This window comes from Myxocyprinus asiaticus, chromosome 38, assembly GCF_019703515.2.
Source record: "Myxocyprinus asiaticus isolate MX2 ecotype Aquarium Trade chromosome 38, UBuf_Myxa_2, whole genome shotgun sequence".
NCBI classification, from domain to species: Eukaryota; Metazoa; Chordata; class Actinopteri; order Cypriniformes; family Catostomidae; genus Myxocyprinus; species Myxocyprinus asiaticus.
The window spans coordinates 19,676,963-19,697,353 of NC_059381.1; the positions used below are offsets into that span (position 1 = coordinate 19,676,963).

The 20,391-nt window shown below is 38.1% G+C and overlaps 1 protein-coding gene across 4 annotated transcripts in view; it reads left to right on the forward strand.

Annotated features, from left to right (window-relative positions):
• The window catches only part of LOC127429389 (cell adhesion molecule 1-like), a 459,647-nt gene that overhangs the window by 401,475 nt on the left and 37,781 nt on the right, over window positions 1–20,391 (forward strand). For all 4 annotated transcript variants that reach the window (XM_051678393.1, XM_051678391.1, XM_051678394.1 and 1 more), the window contains 2 exons: window positions 4,093–4,189; window positions 7,068–7,240. In XM_051678393.1, the coding sequence (XP_051534353.1) occupies window positions 4,093–4,189; window positions 7,068–7,240 (270 nt within the window). The remainder of the gene's footprint in view (window positions 1–4,092; window positions 4,190–7,067; window positions 7,241–20,391) is intronic.

Genomic DNA, 20,391 nt, shown 5'->3' on the forward strand with positions numbered 1-20,391 from the left:
GGCAGCCTTTGTCATGCTCTGGGGAGAGCTAGCACACGAGTCATTGTCTGGTTCATGCTTCTTTCAAATTGTGCTGCTGAAACTGGCAAAACAATCAATGTTTAATATCATTGAGCGAAGGCAGACTTAATGGAGTTCATTTTCACAATAGAAAATAGAAAAACGTTGGTCAGGATATTAAATAAGCCCAGAAATATTGATGGCCGGTGCATGCAAAAAGTTTCACTTTGCTACCTGGTAGCACCTACCCCCTAATTTGCAGTTCAGCAGCTCCAGAGAAATTAAACGTTTTGTGGTGACAGTGATTTATGAGATCTTTTGTCAATAATTGTGTTATTAAAATTTGAGTGACCTTTATGCCTGGCGTACCAGTACTCCAGGAAGAGAAAAACTGGAGGCCACTGGCACTGCTTTTCATAGGTTTCGTTGGTTTGTGAGCTCAGGAGAAAAAGCTTTGGAAAGGAATTAATGCAGAGGAAGCTTCAAAGCAAGAAACTTTAACTCAGAGCCTTTCATGCTACGAGTTTGAAGATGACAAGGGAAGAAATGGAAGGTGTCTCAATAGAGCTGAGACAAACAGGTGGATATTCCTCTTATGGAACTTCTGAGCGGGCCACTCTCTCTCCTCAGTCTGAGCTGTCCATCATGGACAAAGAAATGTTAGCCCTGACAGGGTGTAATTTGGACAGATGGAAGGCCAACAGATCACTTTTTGTTGATAGAAGAGGTCAAACAGGAAAACGTCAAGTGGGCAAAGCACTCAACAAATTTAGTGATTGCCAAGAAGCCAGTTGAAACATCAGGCCTGAAATAATGTGATAAATCTTGTCAAGACATCGACACTTTTTCCTCTTGCACTTTAAAATCCAGGAAAGTGTGAAATATGTGGGTCAAAGTGAAGTCACTATTTACCCAGCATTCAGTCCATTCAAAGTGCTGTTAAAAAGCCAGTGAAATTGAAAGAGAAGAATCTGGGGGTTATTTTGGATAACTTTGACATGGTTTCAGCCAAGTAATCTTTTAGCCTTTGAGTCCCGAGGGACACTCAACATCTCTCTATGTGTATTTTTTGTAAGTTCCTTTGCCCTTATGCTTGACCTGCCTCCAACACAAGGTCTGCTCCTAACCCTTACAATGCATACTAATGATTCAGGACTATGTATATTACACTAAAATAATGTATCTACCCCACATTGCACACTAAATTATGTTGATGTCATAAAGATTCACATATGAGCAACTCAAATCTCTCCACCACCATGGAACATACACACAGCATTGTTGCATAGGCATCAGTAGTATGCCACTTCAAGCTCTATTACTGAGAGAATATTAGATTCAAAGTCCTTTAAGTAACTAGAGAGCTGGAAGCCAACCAGAGCTGGAATGGAGTATAGCATTGGAAAGGCATAGTTTAGCCATTACAACCTGTCAGTTAGAAAGGATACATACCTCCAAGGAAACAGCAGGAACCTCAGAGCATGCAACTCATGTGAAGCCCACTTATATAACCATGGTGGAGTTGGCAAGTGCATCTTGGCCAACTGTAAGTCTTACTGTTCCACTAGTGGCTCAAAACAGAATTGCAAAAATACTTTTTGGCAAATAAACTTCAAATAGTCCAACATCTTCCATTTTTTCTACAAACAAGTAATCCGTCCCACATTTACAGCATTGGTTAGGCTAATGTTATATCAGGCCCAATCAGGCCGCTTAAACAGATTCTGTGTGCTGCCGCTGGTGGCATTTTCCATTTTAAAATATAATTTCTTCCTTTTTTTTTAAATGCTTTCTCTTTCCGTAGCTTAATATGCAGAGACAACTATAAGTTAGCCATTTGTAGATTTATTCCCTCCAAAAATGTGAACAAAGTGGCTCTGTGGTGCTTTGAAAACATTGCTCAATGTGAGTTTGGGGCAGGACTACTGTATCTGTTTGTTCAACCAATGGCAAATGGGGGTAGTGTTCGTGAATGTTCAGGCACAGAAATTACACCATTCACCTTTAAAAAGGGGATGATAGTGCTAGTAGGGTCAATGATAAAAATACATGTTTTGTAAAGCTCTAAAATGTAGCTAAATTTTCTTGTGATAATAGTATTACTATTGGGAAAGGCTGTTCAGGGTGTTTTTGTTGCTTTGTATATCTGTTATTTATTTATTTGGCACACCTAAGTGATGTTCTTTGGATCCTTTTATGCCTAATGAAAGGCTAGTAACACTTTCTTGCCTCAGTTTTTTTGCTCGTTCTCTCATTAGCACTTTGGGTAACCCAGAGGTTGATGTTTCCTGTTTTTGCATGCCATGTCCCCCTATGTACCTGTCAAACAGGAAGCAACTGTATTTAGTAATTGCCTGATATTAGACCCATTCAAATAAAGGAACAGCACAGTAGCCTTGTGTAGTCCATTAAATGCCAAGGGCCCAAAATGTCTCTGATTGTCTTACATAAGAGATTTGCCATTAAGTTTCATCATGTCATTAGTCCAGCACACAGACTGAAAAATCCTATTAGGTATCAGAACTTGGCACACTTGTTCTGCAACATGTTGAGTGAGTGACAAGCCCACATAGATGTAACTACTTAGCCATATACAGTGGACCAAAAAGTATTTGGACACTTCGCCACACTTAAAAATGCATGAATGTCATTGCATTAGTTGACAAAATATCAAACCAAATTACATATATTTTAAAGACATATGTTACTAATTTCATAACATTTCACAAAAATAAGTTTAGTAGGTTTTAAGTGACAAAACAATATACAGTGCAGTATCTATATACACAACAGTTTAAATATAAAAAACCAGCAGTTACAGAAATCCTCAAACCAGCCCATCTGGCACCAACAATCATGCCACGGTCGAAATCACTGAGATCAAATTTTTTCCCCATTCTGATGGTTGATATGAACATTAACTGAAGTTCCTAACCCGTATCTGTATGATTTTATGCATTGCACTGCTGCCACACGATTGACTGATTAGATAATCACATGAATAAGTAGGTGTACAGGTGTTCCTAATAAAGTGCTCAGTGAGTGATATATATATAGTGTTATAAATTAAGACAGTATAAGTACTATTTGGAGACTTTCTGGTTGTGAACATTAATGGAACATGTTCATAGTTATTGTGATGAACTATACCTGTAGGTACTCTGCTAAGACATCTGTGGCGACCTTGGGGTCGAACTGACTTTATGCATCCCAAAAAATTAATTAAAAATTGCCTTGGGATCAGTTGGCCAAAAGTAATTACAAAAATGGCTCAGAAAAATAAGGTTTGTTCTGAGAAGCACTGTAGCATAATTTGTTGTGTAGATGCTAATGGTTTGACATGTTGTTATCTATTAAATGAAATTCATAAATTTTTAAGTGTGGCTTTAGGGTCCAAAATTGTTCAAATACTTTTTGGGGCTACCAATTATCAGATCATAACTATGACTCGGATATAGTCAAGACACTGGCAACTCCAAGGCTTTTGAGATATTATGTGTGAGAGAGTGTTAGTTATGTGTCCAATGTCAGTTTGAATGTCACCCCTACTGCTGCACTGTACCAACACAGCAGGAACTCTAATCCCAGCTGAATTGGAAAAGAACTGAGCCTTGCCCAGGAGAAGTGCGCATTTCATGCTGAATGTAGCAGCTATGGCTGAAAGGCACGGCTGACGCAAGGTGCAAAAAGCCAGCAGGCTACCTGCTGCCATTCACTGGAGAATAGAACCATTGGGCAGCCAGTCGTTTTAATAGATATGGAAAAGGGCAGTACTTATGAATCAGAAAGGTCAATGCTGAGGAACAGGCTGTTGGCACAAATGTGCCATTTAAAATGGACATTCACGATGGTGTGGCTTTTCTAAATGTTTACATGGCATACATCAGGGTGTATTGATTTAGTTTAAATGACTCTAAAGGTTAATATAACAAAAGCATGCAAACATTTCATTTAAAACAATGGTAATGCTGAAGAGTGGAATCAAATGGCTGAGAACAATCCAATAAGTGTTGAACAAAGCCTAGGCTGTTTAAAGTTTCATGCAGCCCGGGGGCACAAGGAGCTCATGTTCTTTGTCTCTCTCCTCCGCAGATAAACCTGAGGTGAAGATCGTGGTGGAGTTTCCAGCAGGCCTTACTAGGGAGGGCGAGAATCTGGAACTGACATGCCGAACTAAAGGCAAACCAGAGTAAGATGCTCTCTATGATCTCAATATTAGTGATGCTTTAAAGGAATAGTTAATTTAGAATTCTGTTATTACTCACATTCATGTTGTTACAAACCCATATGACTTATTTTCTTCCGTGGAACACGAATGGAGAAATTTTTAAGTATTGGACTGGTTGTCCTTTTCCATGCAATTACAATGCATGGGCACTGAGTCTTTCAAGGATGCAAAAGTATCATAAAAATGGATCAGTCTTGGAATATAGCACACAAGTCGCATGGGCCACTTTTCTGATACATATATGGTGCTAATGCATCCTTTTTGGAGTTTCAGTCCCCATTCATTGTAATTGTATGAAGAACAGCGACCAGTAACACTCTTCAGAATTCCTCATTTTGCGTTACATGCGAAAAATAAATTCTTACAGGTTTCGAAGGGTAAGGGTGATTACATGAAGACAGAGCTTTCATTTTTAGGTGAACTATATATTTTACACTGACTGCAGTTGCTAAAGCAACTGAAGTAGATTCATTTGATGGCTGTATTTTTCCAGCACTATTAATATTTATTTGGATCATGAAGATTTAACGAACTTGAAGCAGGTTGCACCTGTTATTTTTCGTCTTGGTATGCGGTAAATGTGCGATCGTGTGTCTTCACTCAAATACTGCCAGTGAATGTGCATGCATACTGAAGAGGTGTATACAGGCCAAATGATGTCATCAATCACAGCATCTATAAGGCCCCAAAACACATCAAACACCTCTGCACAGGAAGTTAATGCAGTGCACGCTGAAAACAAAGACATATGTGGGCATAAGGTGAGTTATCAGTCTCAGGCCAATGTGTGCACTTGTAATGAAAGCCATTCCTGTGTTTTTACTCTCAACAACCCCCTAACATCCTCAAACCAAAATGCTGCAGGGAGCAGAGGCACCACCCGAATTCATTTAATAAAGATGAAAATACAATCAATACAGTGAGCAGAAAATTGGAAGTCATTTTCATTAAAGCTTGGAAAGGAGCCGCAGTCATTACTGTCAGACAGTGCAGGGCTTGGCTCACCATCCCATTTGTATTCTCAGTCTCACCCATGGTTCTCTGCAGCCCCTCCACTGTGTTTTTCCCCATGCCTTCCTCTCAGTAACGCACTTTTTCTAGGTCATTTCTTCCTTTTTCATGTCAGGTACATTGGCATCTTTATGATATGCATGTATATTTAACCTCAGATTGAGACTCTTTCAGATTCCTCTCTATATGGAATTCAGTCGCTGCTCACCATCAAATGCTGTTTTCCATCCTCAAAGGCTGAGGATCAACTGCTGATGAGCTCAAACCAGTCCTTTGTTTTAAAACTGTGAACGTTTTTTTTTTTTTTATGTTTTTGTTATGTTTTGTTTTTTGTATTGTCTCCCTCCTCACCCTCTCTCCCCTTTTCAAATGGATAGTAACAAGTTTAAACACTGACACAAAAAAACATAACAACAAGGGAAAGGCTCCCCAGAAGCTCATGGGAAATAACTACACTGCAGCAATGCCATTGAAACTTGTGAGAGCCGAGCAGAGTTTAGAGCAGCTTTTAGTTTTCCACAGTGGGTTTAGCTCATTCTTCTCATCACTGGGAATGTAGAATAGGCTGTTGTGTGCTTGGCTCAGGTGTTTAGAGAAACAAAAGGAGATCGCTCGCTGTGGCAGTTAATGGAGTCAGACAAGAGAAAATCACAGCCTTTCGGTTTTTGTTAGTTTGCCAATATTTAGTTAGTTTGCCAATGCTGTAAGCTGTGACGATGGTCAAATCATTGGTCAGATCCAAGACAGATGAATTTCATAGCTAGTCTCAGCCTCTGACTGCCTATTGACGTGATTTATATTGCAAAAATAAATGCCTGAAATCACCGGTTTTGATTGGCTGGCTTCTAAGCGATTTCCAGGAGCACAGGTTATCAATCTGCCAGGAAACTAAAAGTGCTTTTCCACCATCGGACCGAATGTTCTGAGCATGGTTCCAGTAGCTTTTTCACTTTAGAGCATTTCAGTACGGTATCATTACTAACCACTCACAGCCTGAAATTCTCAGCATCGTTGAGCACGGTTAGCTAACTGTGCTGAGAATGGCTTTAGTGACGTGGTGACTCATATTTGGTCACTTACCCATTAAGTCCATTCTAATCCTGATTTTCACAGCACCGCGCTGGTCCGTACCAATCCTTGCTCATTAACACGTAACGAGAAATGTTCAGCCCAGTGGTGGAAAAGCACCTAAAGTCATGTTAACAAGTTACCAGGCTGCTACAATGAGCGCCTCTGGGGAAAATCTAGTCACTGGATTTGCCAGAGTTTGCGAGGTAGGTGGGATCCAATCTTCAAAAGATATTTGAGTTCTGTTTGAGACACGTAGTACCAAGTAAACCGTTTTTTCCTGATAAATAACTGTACAGTATAGGCCTCTGGATTATATTAGATTTAACTTGCCCTAAATGTCACATACAACAAAAATCTGTGGTTGGTCAGTTTGCATGTTAGTCCTTGCTGTCTAAAGTCACAGTCACATTTACCTTCGCATGGCAAAATTCCGTGGATGAAATGGAATGTGCACAATTGTGAATTTTGCACATTGGCCTTCTGGTGGCGAAGAATTTCCCCTCTTGGATTTAATATAATATGAAACATTTGCAAATTATATGTTGCTTGAACAAAAATGTAGTTTGTCCGAATAAACGGGTACTATTGAATGGCCATCAATGGTGAAAATGCATTTTGCCCCCAGTATGGTGCAGTTACAGCATCTACCAGCAGGTGCTAACTGCCCCTGAATGTGAACCTTTCTTTATTTTGACTGTCAAAAGTCTGTCTATCCGATACTACACCATAGCCATTTCTATTCTGTTTCTTCATTCAGGCCTCAGCAGGTGAACTGGGTCAAGGTGGATGACGACGTGCCCTTACACGCAGTCATCACCGGCTCAGATCTCTTCATTGAGAACCTCAACAAGTCCTACAACGGCACTTACCGATGTGTGGCTTCCAACTCGGTGGGCGAATCGTATGATGACTACATCCTTTATGTGTACGGTAAGTTCAAAGTGCCAAGCAGTTCTCTCTCTCTCGCTCTTTCTCCCTCCCTTATTCACCCAATTCACTGCTCCATCTGGGTCATGGGTCAATAACGTTGATCTCAATGACATTTCTTTTCCTTTAGGATACGTTTTAATCTGACCATTTTCCTCTTGGAATTTAATTCTAATATCTTTTGGTGCACTAAGCCTGTGGTGAAATTGCTGTTCTCCATTTTCGCAGTGTAACCATGGGCTCAAAGCTCTTAGAAAAATGGATGTGTGCTGTAATGAGGTTTTTTGATTGAATAGATAGAACAATTTATAATGCACAACTGCCCCAGTAGTGAGGGAGGCAAACTTGCAAGAGACCATAAGCATCTTAATGTTTCTGGGCGTTTATTTCTTTATTTATTGTCCTTTTACAATTGTTGTTAGTCGATTGTACGATATGAGCCCAGTGAGATCTTGGGTAAAAGCCATGGAAAACTGTGTAACTATAGCGTCAGACAGTACGATACACATCTTAGAACTTTCGTCATGATTGACAGCATTGACTGGCCATGCGCACGTTCTGACGCAAAATTAAATTGGTACCACATAAATTCATGCAAACCCTTTTGCCAATATCACCAATGTTTTTCCTGGAAAGGAAAAGGAGTGTCTATCTTTGTTTTTTCATTATGATCGCCATCACAGGAGCAGTCAAACTGCAGGACTGCAACCCAAAATTTCGGACACCGTTGGCACGTTTTCAAAAGTTTAGATTTAGCACAAATGCAGTTGTTCATCTGTTGTTCATAAGTGATCAAAGACTGCCTAATTTGTCTTATGACCAACAAAATATTTTACGATTACTAAAATTTGTCTCAGATAGCAAAATCTATAGAGTGAGAACCAGTCTTAAATCATCTTAATCTTAATCATTCAATCTTAATCATTCAAATTCAAGTATTTTTTTTTTTAAACCATTAGTGTGAATAAGCATTAAAGAAGAAAGGCAGAAGCCAAACTTTGTGTGTGTGGGAACCCATTGCTCAATCTCTTCAACATTGTGTGTTGTCGGTGGGTTGCCACAGAAACTTGGCTTCACCCTGATTGTGCATGTTCCAAAAACTTGCCCCAGCACGATGTGCAAATGCAGCAGTAATTGCGACAGGCTTTTCACACATCTCTCCCATGAGCAGCTTGGCAGTCATTCCACGAGAATTTCATGAGAGTTGAACCAACAGAATAGAAGAGAGAGCGACACAGCCACGTATGGTGCTCGGAGAGCTCAAATCCCTCCCCTATTAAAAACAGCAATGAATGTAACAGACTCTGTCAGGACATTTGATGCTACTTTTAATATCTACAGTGATTCAACTGCATATCTTGTCTGACATTAGAATTGCTAATGCAGAAAGGGGGCTGCGGGGTTGGTCTGTCAACATTTAATCTAGCATCATGTATCTGCGACAACCCCTTCTACTTGTACTGCCCCCCCCCCCCCCCCACACACACAGACATGCACTTTATATACACATTCATCCACAATATCTTAACAGAGTGTTTTGACACTTTAAAAATATTCAACACATACACACATGTACTCATAAAGAAGGCACATCTGGGAACTCTATAAAGTCTTATAATTGTTCTCCCTCAAATTAATAGGTGACATCTGCATATGACAAACACAGTTGCCCTGACACATTTAGCAAGACCCACTTCTCAGATACTTCATATATTACACAATTCTGTCAAGGCACTGTTCAATTAAGCCAGTGCTTTAGAGAGATATTAAAGGAATGGCAAAATGACTGTTTAGCAGGCTGTCTCAGTGAGGACAATTTTTCATACATCTGGAAAATTTCATATATGGCATATTTGAAGGTTAATTGTGAAGCTATTCATGCATGGCCTTATGTAACCATTATAAGGTTGTTAACACTTGTGAAAACAGTAAACACTTTAAGTACTCCTGCATAATAATAACTGCAGATCTACATGCAATTCGTCTACAAGTGAAAGTGAAATTTCTCCAATATGCATTAACATCCCTCCAGTTATTCTATAAATGTGGCTTGGAAATCATAGCACCGGGCCTGCTAATAAGCACTATAATAATACAGGTGGCAAATATTGTAATATAGTTTTTTATAGATTAAATATAGATTTCCACCTTAAATTATATGGTAATTTATACACTTTACTTTCAGCAACACCATTTTTACAGTATTTTAGTGTAACATTACATGTATTGGCATGTTAAAAGTATAGTTAACCCAAAAATTTACATTATGTCATCTCTTAGATGCCCTCTCGTTGTAAAAACCCATATGACTTTACATTTTTCTGTAAACTATTACTTTCAATCTTATACAATTTTCACCATATATTGTAAGGTAACTTACAGTTAACCAGTTAACCATATGTTTTTACTGTAGCATTTTTACAGTCTTATTCTTATTGTTAAAATTATGAAAAAAAATGTGTTCCATAAAGTTCACTTTTGAATGAAAAAAAAAAAACATTCTGAACATTAATGTTTATCTCAAATCCTTGTTTTTTGGTGGAAGAGCTTCCTGCCCCCTCAATAGACAGCCAGAACAGATGTACTGCAGAGGCAATTTTTCTCTAATGCATTTGTTCCCCAACTGTTGTGAAGCTAAGTGATGGAGAACACTTGGAGAGTGGCTGGCACTAAACTGGTTATGGGGAAAAAATACATTCCCTGAGACACATTTCCAGGGCCCCTATCCCAGCATGCCCCAGCGGGAGAATGAGATCTAACACACCGGCCTGTAACAAGTTTACAGAGCGCCTCTAACCTAATAAAGACTACCTTTGCCTCCACAGCCCTGGCCTTTAATATTGCGCACTCCTCCTTTGCTTGTCACCCTCGCTCTCGTTTCCTCTCCGTAACAATTCCTCCATGCTTAGGGGGCTTTCCTCTGGTATCTCACAGCCGACCGGCAGAAATTGATCACGGCAATACACTTCCTTTACTGTGCTTACCTCAATTCTGAACCCAAACACAAACATCTCATATTTTCATTCACCCATTGTTGGTCAAGAATGTGTTGCACCCATAGAGAGCTTAACATGGGGTGTTCACTTTGGGTGTGGCTAACCAAAGCAATGCCGTAGGAATAGAAACTAAGCAACCGACAAAATATCCTGTCACTTGTTGTGGTCGCAGCTGGTTAGGACAAAAAAAATCTGTTTACTTGGAAGAGATAGCTCATCACTAGTTGCTTTATTTCGTGGCACCTGGCACATTGTATTATATGTTTATAGTAAAAAATTGTACTGTGCTGCCTTACAAAGGCAAAACACAGTAACTACACATTTTGTCAGAATTGAGTAATGACCGAAATTGAATCTCATAAGCCGGTCGCACAAGCCACAGGTATTGGACACAGGAAGCGTAGATGCAGTGCTGATGGCAGTTCAAAGTTGTGAGTCTAGTCACCATACACACAAAAGTTACGAAGGTTTTTTGTACTTCTTTAAGACTGAACAAAGTGACATTGATCATTTTACTGGATTGTGAATGAAACCGGTGCAGCTGCGCAAACTGAACAATTACAAATTACACCGTTTATTATGCAATTTCTCTATATGTAATCGTGAGTAGGCTTCATTTGAGCTTTCAAACCACAAAAAGATATACTTGTAACTAACAATACATTGTCTAGGCTATAAAAGGTACATATACACTACCGGTCAAAAGTTTTGTAACACATGACTGAAATGTTTCTCATGATCTTAAAAATCTTTTGATCTGAAGGCGTATGCTTAAATGTTTGAAATTAGGTTTGTAGACAAAAATATAATTGTGCCACCATATTAATTTATTTCATTACAAAACTAAAATTTAATTAAAAACAAAAGGTTTTTGAAATTGATGACTTGGACCAAATAATAAAGAAAAGCAGCCAATAAGTGCCCAACATAGATGGGAACTCCTTCAATACTGTTTAAAAAGCATCCCAGAGTGATACCTCAAGAAGTTGATTGAGAAAATGTCAAGAGTACATGTCTGCAAATTCTAGGCAAAGGATGACTACTTTGAAGATGCTAAAATATAACACAGTTTTGATTTATTTCCCATTGTTCCATTTATGTTATTCCATGGTTTTGATGACTTTACTATTATTCTAAAATGTGAAGAAAAATAATTATAATAAAGAGTAAGTGTTTCAAAACTTTTGACCGGTAGTGTAAATAATGTATCATCCAGTCATGGCTAAAGTAAATAATCTATGTCCTTTGATAATGATTTGAGTCTAATTTAATGAGAAATTTTGTGAGTGGCACTGCAGAATTTTGAAAAGGCTCCGCAGTGCTTTCTACGAGCAAATCCCATGTGGTTGTGTAAATGGCAAGCATAAACATATATTTGTTTTAATGTAAACCTGAATCCCCAACCCTCAAACATAAATCAGTGTGGATTCACAGCTTGTGGAAAACAAATAGTTTGGTGATTGATAAACAGACTTGTTTTATGACAAGACTCAGACTATTTGAGGCAACTAATTGTCCCGTATATCCAACAACATGTGTAACACAAAAAGAACCGTACGGAAGAACAGCAGTCATCCTAGCAGTGCATGTAACTCAGAAAGATCCAGCCTCGGTCCAGTGATCTCAACATATGTTGGAAATGAAAAAAACTACAAGCTCTGCAGTGCTGCCACGGCTGCGCCAATTCTATCCCTGTGTTATAATAATGGAGCTGCAAATCACATCTCTCCACATTTTCCTTCCATTTTTAAGGCTTTGCTCACTTTCATTCAATTTGCCCCATCAATGTTTCCCTTGCAATTCAATGTATTGGTGACTCACACATTTAAAAGTCAGATTGCTCTGATCAATTTGGCTGCTGTCAAACAGTTTCTGCAGCCCGCTATTCAAGAATCCAGTCAGTTGTAAATTCAAACATGCAAATGTGCCTTTATTAGTGTTGGCAATGTAAAACCTTCTTTCTGGACATCTGAAGATGAAAGAATGCATTGCAAATGACATGTAGGCTATCATATCTAAGCTCACATTAGAGCATCACAGCTGTCATTCACATTTAGTTACGAGTTATGTGATAGTTTGTTGATGTTTGAAGGAATGATGTTTCATGAATAATTAGTCTGTACTTCATGTGAATGAGATAGTTGACTGAGTTGCAAGGTTGCATCACTAGTTGGGGTGGGCAATATGACCAGTCTTCTATATCACGGTAATGGTATATATCACAGTATATATATATATATATATATATATTTTTTTTTTTCTTGTTTCTTTCTTTCTTTCTTTCTGGAAAGTCAACAAAAAGGGGATTATATATTAAATAGCCATGTTGTAGGAGTGGGTGATACAAGCAAAAATTTATATAGCACAATTCTTGAAATCTGTGGTCAAAAACAATATATATGACATTATAGCCTACACATTTTGAAGAAAAGTGATAAAAAACTTCTGATAAAATAAAAATGTTTACTTTTGATTTACAACATTGTCCAAAGTAGCCTAATGGTAGATCTGTCATGTCTTTTGTCATAAAAAAACAAAACTTTATCAATAAATAACCAATTATTAAAAATAATATTTTGTATAAAAATAGCAAAAATTTGTCTTCTCTCCTTTTAGTTGTACATTTTTGTTAGATTTTATTCTGAAGCAAGCCACTCCATCACATAGGCCTATTTGTTTTGGATTTAGCCTTCCATTTAAACCTTTTTTGGCAACTATATTCAAGATATAAATGCAAAGTTACAAATTTCGCTTCTCTCCCTGTGTTTGTGGGAGAACAGATGCCATAGGAAAGCTAGACAGTATCAGCAATAGTAACTAAGGGCAGCGGGGCTTATAGCTGAAGGTCAGTTCCAAACCATGAAAAACAGAATTAGCACATCAGTTTTCTTAACATGTCTTTTCCAACATTCTCTGCGTTAATCTTTTTCCATGATTTTTCATCTCTCTCAGTCTCACGTGCAGCCAGGTGGAGTGTTGCGCACACTGATATTTACATACTGCAATATACAGTACATGGAATAGAAAAATCTGTACCGGTTGACACTTTATACCGTCACCATGATATGCTATGTCACCATACCCCCCAGCCCTAATCACTGGTATAATCACTTTGATCATTCAATCATGAAAATATAATAATAATTGTGAGACTTTTTCATTCCTTCCAAAAATTAAATTTTTAATATTAAGCTGCAGCATTTTATCATAGCACACACTCAGTAAATCACAGTCTACATTCTAATTTTCGAATATGCACTCGTTGCATGTTTTGTAGGAGTCTTTGAGTTGCTTCGTAATTTTTAAGAGTCTTATCAATCTCATGGTTCAACTGACAAATTGGATGGCTGCAGTATGTAAGTACTCTCCATGTCTCATAGGCAGAAGAGTCTCTTCCATCCACACCCATTTTATCCTGTCTGCCAGAGTCATTAACAAGGGCCAACCCTATGCCCTCCCTTCATTAGCCTTTCATTGGAGTCGTTCACTGTAGCGGTATTGCCAAAATCAGATCTGAGTTTACCTATTGTTATTATATGCCATTCATTCACCTCTCTCGCTCATTGATTCTAAAGAGAGGAGAAACAGACAATTTATGAAGGGGGACTTTAGACTAATTTAATTACTTTACTAGGGCAAAAATGCCACTTCTATCACTTATAAGGTCCCTATCTCAGGTATGTCCATGCATATTAAGGCTAAGTTTATTGAAAATAAATAATGTCTGGGTAACCTAACCTAAAATTCTGATATGTTAAATAACCCTAATGTTAAATAATACTTATATAATTAGGAATTTAAGGAATATAGTACTAATAATAATACTTATCCAGGGCATTAACATGTACTTTTAATGTGTAAATCATATGTCTAACTAACTAAACATTTAACTTTGTGTGATTTTTTTTTATTATTATTATTATTCACTTGGAATGAAGGGGTTTTTAATATGCTCCCCATTCCAAATTTGGAGAAATGTTGTCATCTCTATCTCTGTTTTTGTCACTTTTGGTGGCATTTTTGCCCAGAGTCCCCCTGAATTTCTGACCTTGCTCAGTCCCAGAACATACACGTTTACCAAGTCAGGAAAGCACACAGATCCCAACAGGTTATTTTCCAAAGTTAGTCTGTCTGTGTTTATGCTTGTGTACCAAAGGGAGCAAAGAGGTTTCCCCACATGTTGTATAGCCCCAAAGTACCATATGCATTGCAATGTTTGGGTTGAGCTCCCTCCCTCCTTCTTGCTAGTTTTGCTACAGCAAGTGAAAATGAACAAACACGCAAAGCCGCCTGATGACAGAAGGTTGCTCATGGGCAAATCAACAGCCCTAGCCCCCTTTGCTAATCACACTATTACTCATGTGTGTTTTTCCCTCTCTGTGTCATTCCTGAATGACTTATCCGTTACGAATCCCAGGACATGCCAGGAAATAGCATGCCGATTAAAGCACTCATCTACTCTCCTCCTTGTATATGTACCTCACTCTCCTGATACCCTTCCATTCCTCCTTAAGTCTTTGGAGCCACTCATGCATTGGTCTGCATCTCTTTTGGGAGATGTGCCATTTTAGCAAGTGGCTCAGTGAGAGAGACATGGAGAGAGAGAGAGAGAGAGAGAGAGAGAGAGAGAGAGAGAGTAAAATATGAGTTCTCATCCTAGCGTTAGCTTTTGTGTGGCTGGGGAATTGGTGTAACCGGCAGTATTTTGCAGTGGCCCGGGTTTAATGAGCCTGCTACACACACACGCCCCAGCTTGTTGCCATGATTCATAATGTGCCATGACAAACACATGCTGGGATGACATGGCAGATATGTGCTGTGAAAGTCAATAAGCTCTAAACTCCTAATACACTGAGGTACTGGTTTACATTCTAAAAAGAGGTCCTCCAAAAAATTTACAAAAACAGTCTGTTTTGAAACGTGGTGTGCTATAGATCCAGGCTGCCAAGTTTTTAATGAGCTATTGACACTGGTGATCTCAAACATCTGTTGGGCATTCACAGTTCATAACAGAGTAGAGCCAATAAAGTTGGCCCTCCACTGAGTCGGAGGCTGGTTTTAACCACACAGTGCCACAACCAGAGGTTTCTTTAAACATTTATGCATCCACAGCTGTGTGCTTCGAAGGCTCAGCATAAATGATTTCATGCAAATATATAGAGGATATTGTTCAAATATGCTACTAGTAGTACTAGCAGCTATATAGTTCTTCATTAGGCTATATTTTCCATGCTTGACTGAGATTATGTTGTACCGTTTATATCTTGATATATTTGTGATGCAATGCAGAAAAAAAACATGTGATGAACTCAGATTGTAGACAGCTTCATTGATTATAATAACAGCGATTTAATTTTAACGCGATGTACCACTGATTGCCTCATCCAATCAGAATTTAGAATATATCATATTTTTATAGTATTTTGGTATTTCTTTTAACTCAAGTGTTAGCTAATATAATTTGAAGCAGCAGTTTAGGCACAGATATCAACTTCCAAATATAAAAAGAAACTAATCAGGAAAAAAAATGAACTTTTATCTAAAATTAACTGAATTATCCACAAATAAAAAAAAATACGTGGGTTGATTTTGCAGCAAAATCGTGATATACATTGGTTACCTTGATTTTCAAAATATACTCCGTGATATAATATTTTGATCATACCGCACGCATTTTGACTTTTTAACACAAAAAGACTATTGACTTTTCTCATACTATGATTGTGTTTAAAGGCCCCTTTTTATAATCCAGGCTAACAGGTTCACTCAGTCTACTTCCTGACATCAGTATGCAAACACTTCTTCATCTTTGGCAAGAGAAATCAACATGGCTGTGAATTTCTGTAAGATGTCTAGAAGAATTTTTTTTACCTAGCTACAATTGCCTCATGAATCACTGTAGTTTGAGACAGGTAACAACTTACCTCTGACAACTTTTGATACATTAAGGTATTTTATTGGCATGTCAAACATACAAATCTTTGAAATTGCCTTTTCCCTCAGAAAGTGCAATAAAGCATTCACATCCTCTCCTGTCTCTTAAAGATGGGCAGGGTGCAAGAAGTATAATATTTAATTAATTCTTATAAGAGCATCCTAATTTTAAAGTTTATACTGGCTTATTGTTTAATCAGTTTGAATAAAAATTATCATCTCTAATGCTTACTTTTACTTACATTTCATCATTAAGCAGACGCTTTCATCCTAAGCAATTTAAGCTACGGCATAGGCTGATGTACACCTCTCCAAAAATGTAACCATGCCAGAACCCCTCTAACAGGGAGCCTACATGGTTAGCAAAACAAATCATAAAGCAGTGGCGCAGTGGCGATGAGACCAGAGGCCGTTCTTTTTTTAATGTATGTCTGTGGAGGAGATGCTTCAGTACGCTGAATAAACAGATTTTTTGAGGAAACAGCTCATCACTTAATGAATTGACCACCTGTCTGCTAATCTTCAACATGTTTTACACTAAACAATCCTTTTGGAGTAAATTATTTGTGGAGATTACTACAATAAAATTGCTGTTTTATAAGAGAAGTTACGGGCAATTTTATGACAGGTAGGTGTCAGTTTATGACTCAACCCATTCATTTGAATGGTGTCCGCAAATGGTGATTTACTGTTGTAACACTGAACGTATTTCATTGACATCAGGGCCATTATACACTTACCGAGAACTTTATGAGGAACACTGTGGTCCATCCACCTCAAGTTTTGACGTTTTGTGCATTCTGAGGTGCTATTCTGCTCACTACAATTGTACAGAGTGGTTATCTGAGTTACAGTAGCCTTTCTGTCATCTTGAACCAGTTTGTCCATTCTCAGTTGACTTCTCATCAACAAGGTGTTTCTGTCCGCAGAACTCATGGTCGAAATCACTGAGATTACATTTTTTTCCCATTCTGATGGTTGATGTGAACATTAACTGAAGTTCCTCACCCATATCTGCATGATTTTATGCATTGCACTGCTGCCATACGAGTGGCTGATTGATAATTGCATGAATATGTAGGTGTACAGGTGTTCCTAATAAAGTGCTCAGTGAGTGTATTGTTGGCTTAGACTCACGTAATCCAATTTGTCAATTATGATCTCTCCTATGGTAAAGCAGTTGAGGTTGATATCTCAGTATAACATAATTTCTGACCATGCACCACGCCAAAGCAGACCACAGCAGCTGTGATTGGTCCACTCTGTAACCAGGCTCTATCCCTCAGAATGATAAAAAGGATATATGAGGTACCGTCGCATTTTCTCCAAGATTTTAATAATCTATGAATCGTATCACATTGTATTTGGGCTAGTTTTAATTAGGAGCATCTGCTGTTTTATATACTGTTAGTGTTTCATGAAGTTACAAGTGAATATGTAACAAAAATCTGTTTACAGTTTACAAACTCTGTGCTTTTTTACTTGATATGCTTTGATATGTGAGTGAAACAATATTTCTTGAGTATTCTACTCGAGACCTTTCCGATCTGTATTTTCTGACCATTTGTTTGACAGTGTGCAGTCAATAATCATATTTCATAAGTTATTATAATGGAACACTTCTAATGTATCAGCAAAATGAAAAGCAGCTGTTAAAAAAATTGTAATATTGTCTATATGCATTAGAAAGTCCAGCTTCCATGCCTTGAAACCACACCCATTTTTTGTTTTGAATGGAGTAGTTATTAGTTTGTTGATTTTTTTTTTTTTTTTTTTTTTTTGCATGGAGAGTCAAAGTGACAAAATATTTATTATTATTTAAGCGCCTCAAGAGCAAGCTTAAAGTATGTGCCTGATTAATTTTCACTCTTCATTGCAGAAAACATGTATAATAAATAATATGTACCTAAACCTCAACATTTAACTAGTTTTTAATGTGACAATAATTTAATAAAACTTTGAAATGTACAAATAACCTATTTTTGATTTTGTTTATTTGTATATATATATATATATATTTGTTTTTTGTTTTTCTTTTCTTTTTTTTTTCTTTTTTTTAGAAATGAAGGCATTTTCTCTCAACATACTAGTACTTTGACTGTGTACTCATGAACAATGCAGACACACCAACGCAGAACTATAAATGCAAACCACCGCATTGGTCACTACGTGGAGTTTGCGGCATAGGTGCGGTGCAGAAGTATAAACCAGCCTTTACCAATAACAAGCAATTTGTCATACAGGACCCAACAATATTAGAAGTATTTTGAAGAGAGCAGTGTTACAGACAATACGGAGTTTAGAGAATAAATCAGAGTAGTAATGAAGCCAGAAATGTAAAAGCGAAAAAGTAGAGTAAACGTTTTATTTTTTATTTGTATTTATTTACACAATGTGTTGTTGTTTATGGTTATTATGGATTAATTAAATGCTTGTGGAAGCATTGTGTCTTCAGCAGTTTCTTGAAAGATGAGCTGGTCTCAGCTGATCAGGTGGTGTTTGGAATCTTGTTCCACCACCGTAAAATATTAATGTTTTTGGTAAAAATGTTATCACGATCGCATTTATATAACTTATATTTCACTAACTTGGATATGCATATATGGACATGCATGCTTCACATGATCTGAATAATTGCACGTTAACCACCATAGACATTGAGGGGGTTGCATCACAACCCCATGCCTCCCCCGTCTTGTCTTTCAAATCTGGCAACATTTAAAAAGTAGTCCCACTGTTTGATCATTAGTCACTCATTCACAGTGGTGACTGATCATATACATAGGGCAAAAGGAAAGCCTTATAATGCCAGAGTGTGACATGCAAAATGTAGCTTCCATTTTCTGACTGATCTCTGTGTATCAGCAGAGGAGATGGAGGCAGTCTCTCTCTCTGCCTATTCTTTATCCTGCTAAATGTTTATCATTAGAGAGTGGAAGTGTTTCTGGGCTCCCACCAAACTCTTTTGATAGAGCGCAAACAGCAAAGCGGGGAGGGGAGAGAGTCGGCCAATTTCCCCCACCACAGATGTTAACACAGTGGTATCTGTCTGGACGCGCTGGGCAAACAGTGGCGTGGGCCGCATCACTTTTCACGCCTGTTATCTCACGAGAAACATCGCTTTCACCCTCTCCACCCCATGCCCGCACACCCTCCTTTCCCATTCTTTTCATTTCATTAATGTTTGCCTGTTTGTCTCTCTGTGAAAAATCCTGATTACCCCATGCCTCGTACTGGCTAACGCTCATGCTGGGTTAACTCGCTGACATCAAACATGCTAAGCTTGTCACGGCCAGCTCGGGCTCAGGTTCCATCAGTTCTGCGTCCAGCACTCCGCACTGCAAATAGCAAAATCAGAAACAACGTTAGTAGATAAAAGGGGAAAAAAAGCAGCTAATGAAGTGTGAAAATGCTAAAAAACAAACTGGAGAATGTATGCCAAGTACCCCTTCAGTATGGCATTGCTATGGTCATTTGTTGGCATGGAAAATACAGGAGTCTTGGCCTTGTTGTCACAATTTTTACTCCAGTGGATATAGGAAGGTTTGTTTTTGAAAGTCAAGTCTTGGCAACCAAAAGCTACTAAACATTTCTATTCTTTTTGCCCAAGAAAAAAGACATCTTTGAATACACATTGACTAGGGATGTGTGAGACTATTTGACCAAACGGTACTGATGCTGCTAGTCGACATTTGAATTATTAGTCGGTTAATATTTCCCCCATTAAACTGATCATTTTTACACATTTACGTTTGGCTTTATATTTTTACAGAGTCTGCGCTTAAATTACTGTCATACTGTCAATAGAATTAATCATACAAATATTATTTTAAAAAAAGAGGATCTGGAGCAGATACAAAGTTTCATTTCACCTCAGGCTGCACGTGCTTCTTCTCTCTCTCACTCGTGGCGCGCGCAGGAACATTTCCTCTCACTAGACAAGCAAACTCAGCAAAGTAGTTATGAAACCACTTCGGTGGTGATGCGGGAATCAGATTTCCAAACGTTTGAAAGTCTCTATGGATGTTTTCACATTTGAGTCTTCTTTAAATCTGTGCGTGCTTCTATGTTATTTTTCCACTGTGCAGGCTTTTTCAAGCACAGAATAGCCACCTCAGGTGACCATGTCGACATGTTAATTTTGCTCATCAAAAAATATATGCTTTTGAGTAAGTAGTCTATAAAAGGACTGTTTTAGGCTAGGTATGCCATTTTTTTAATCTG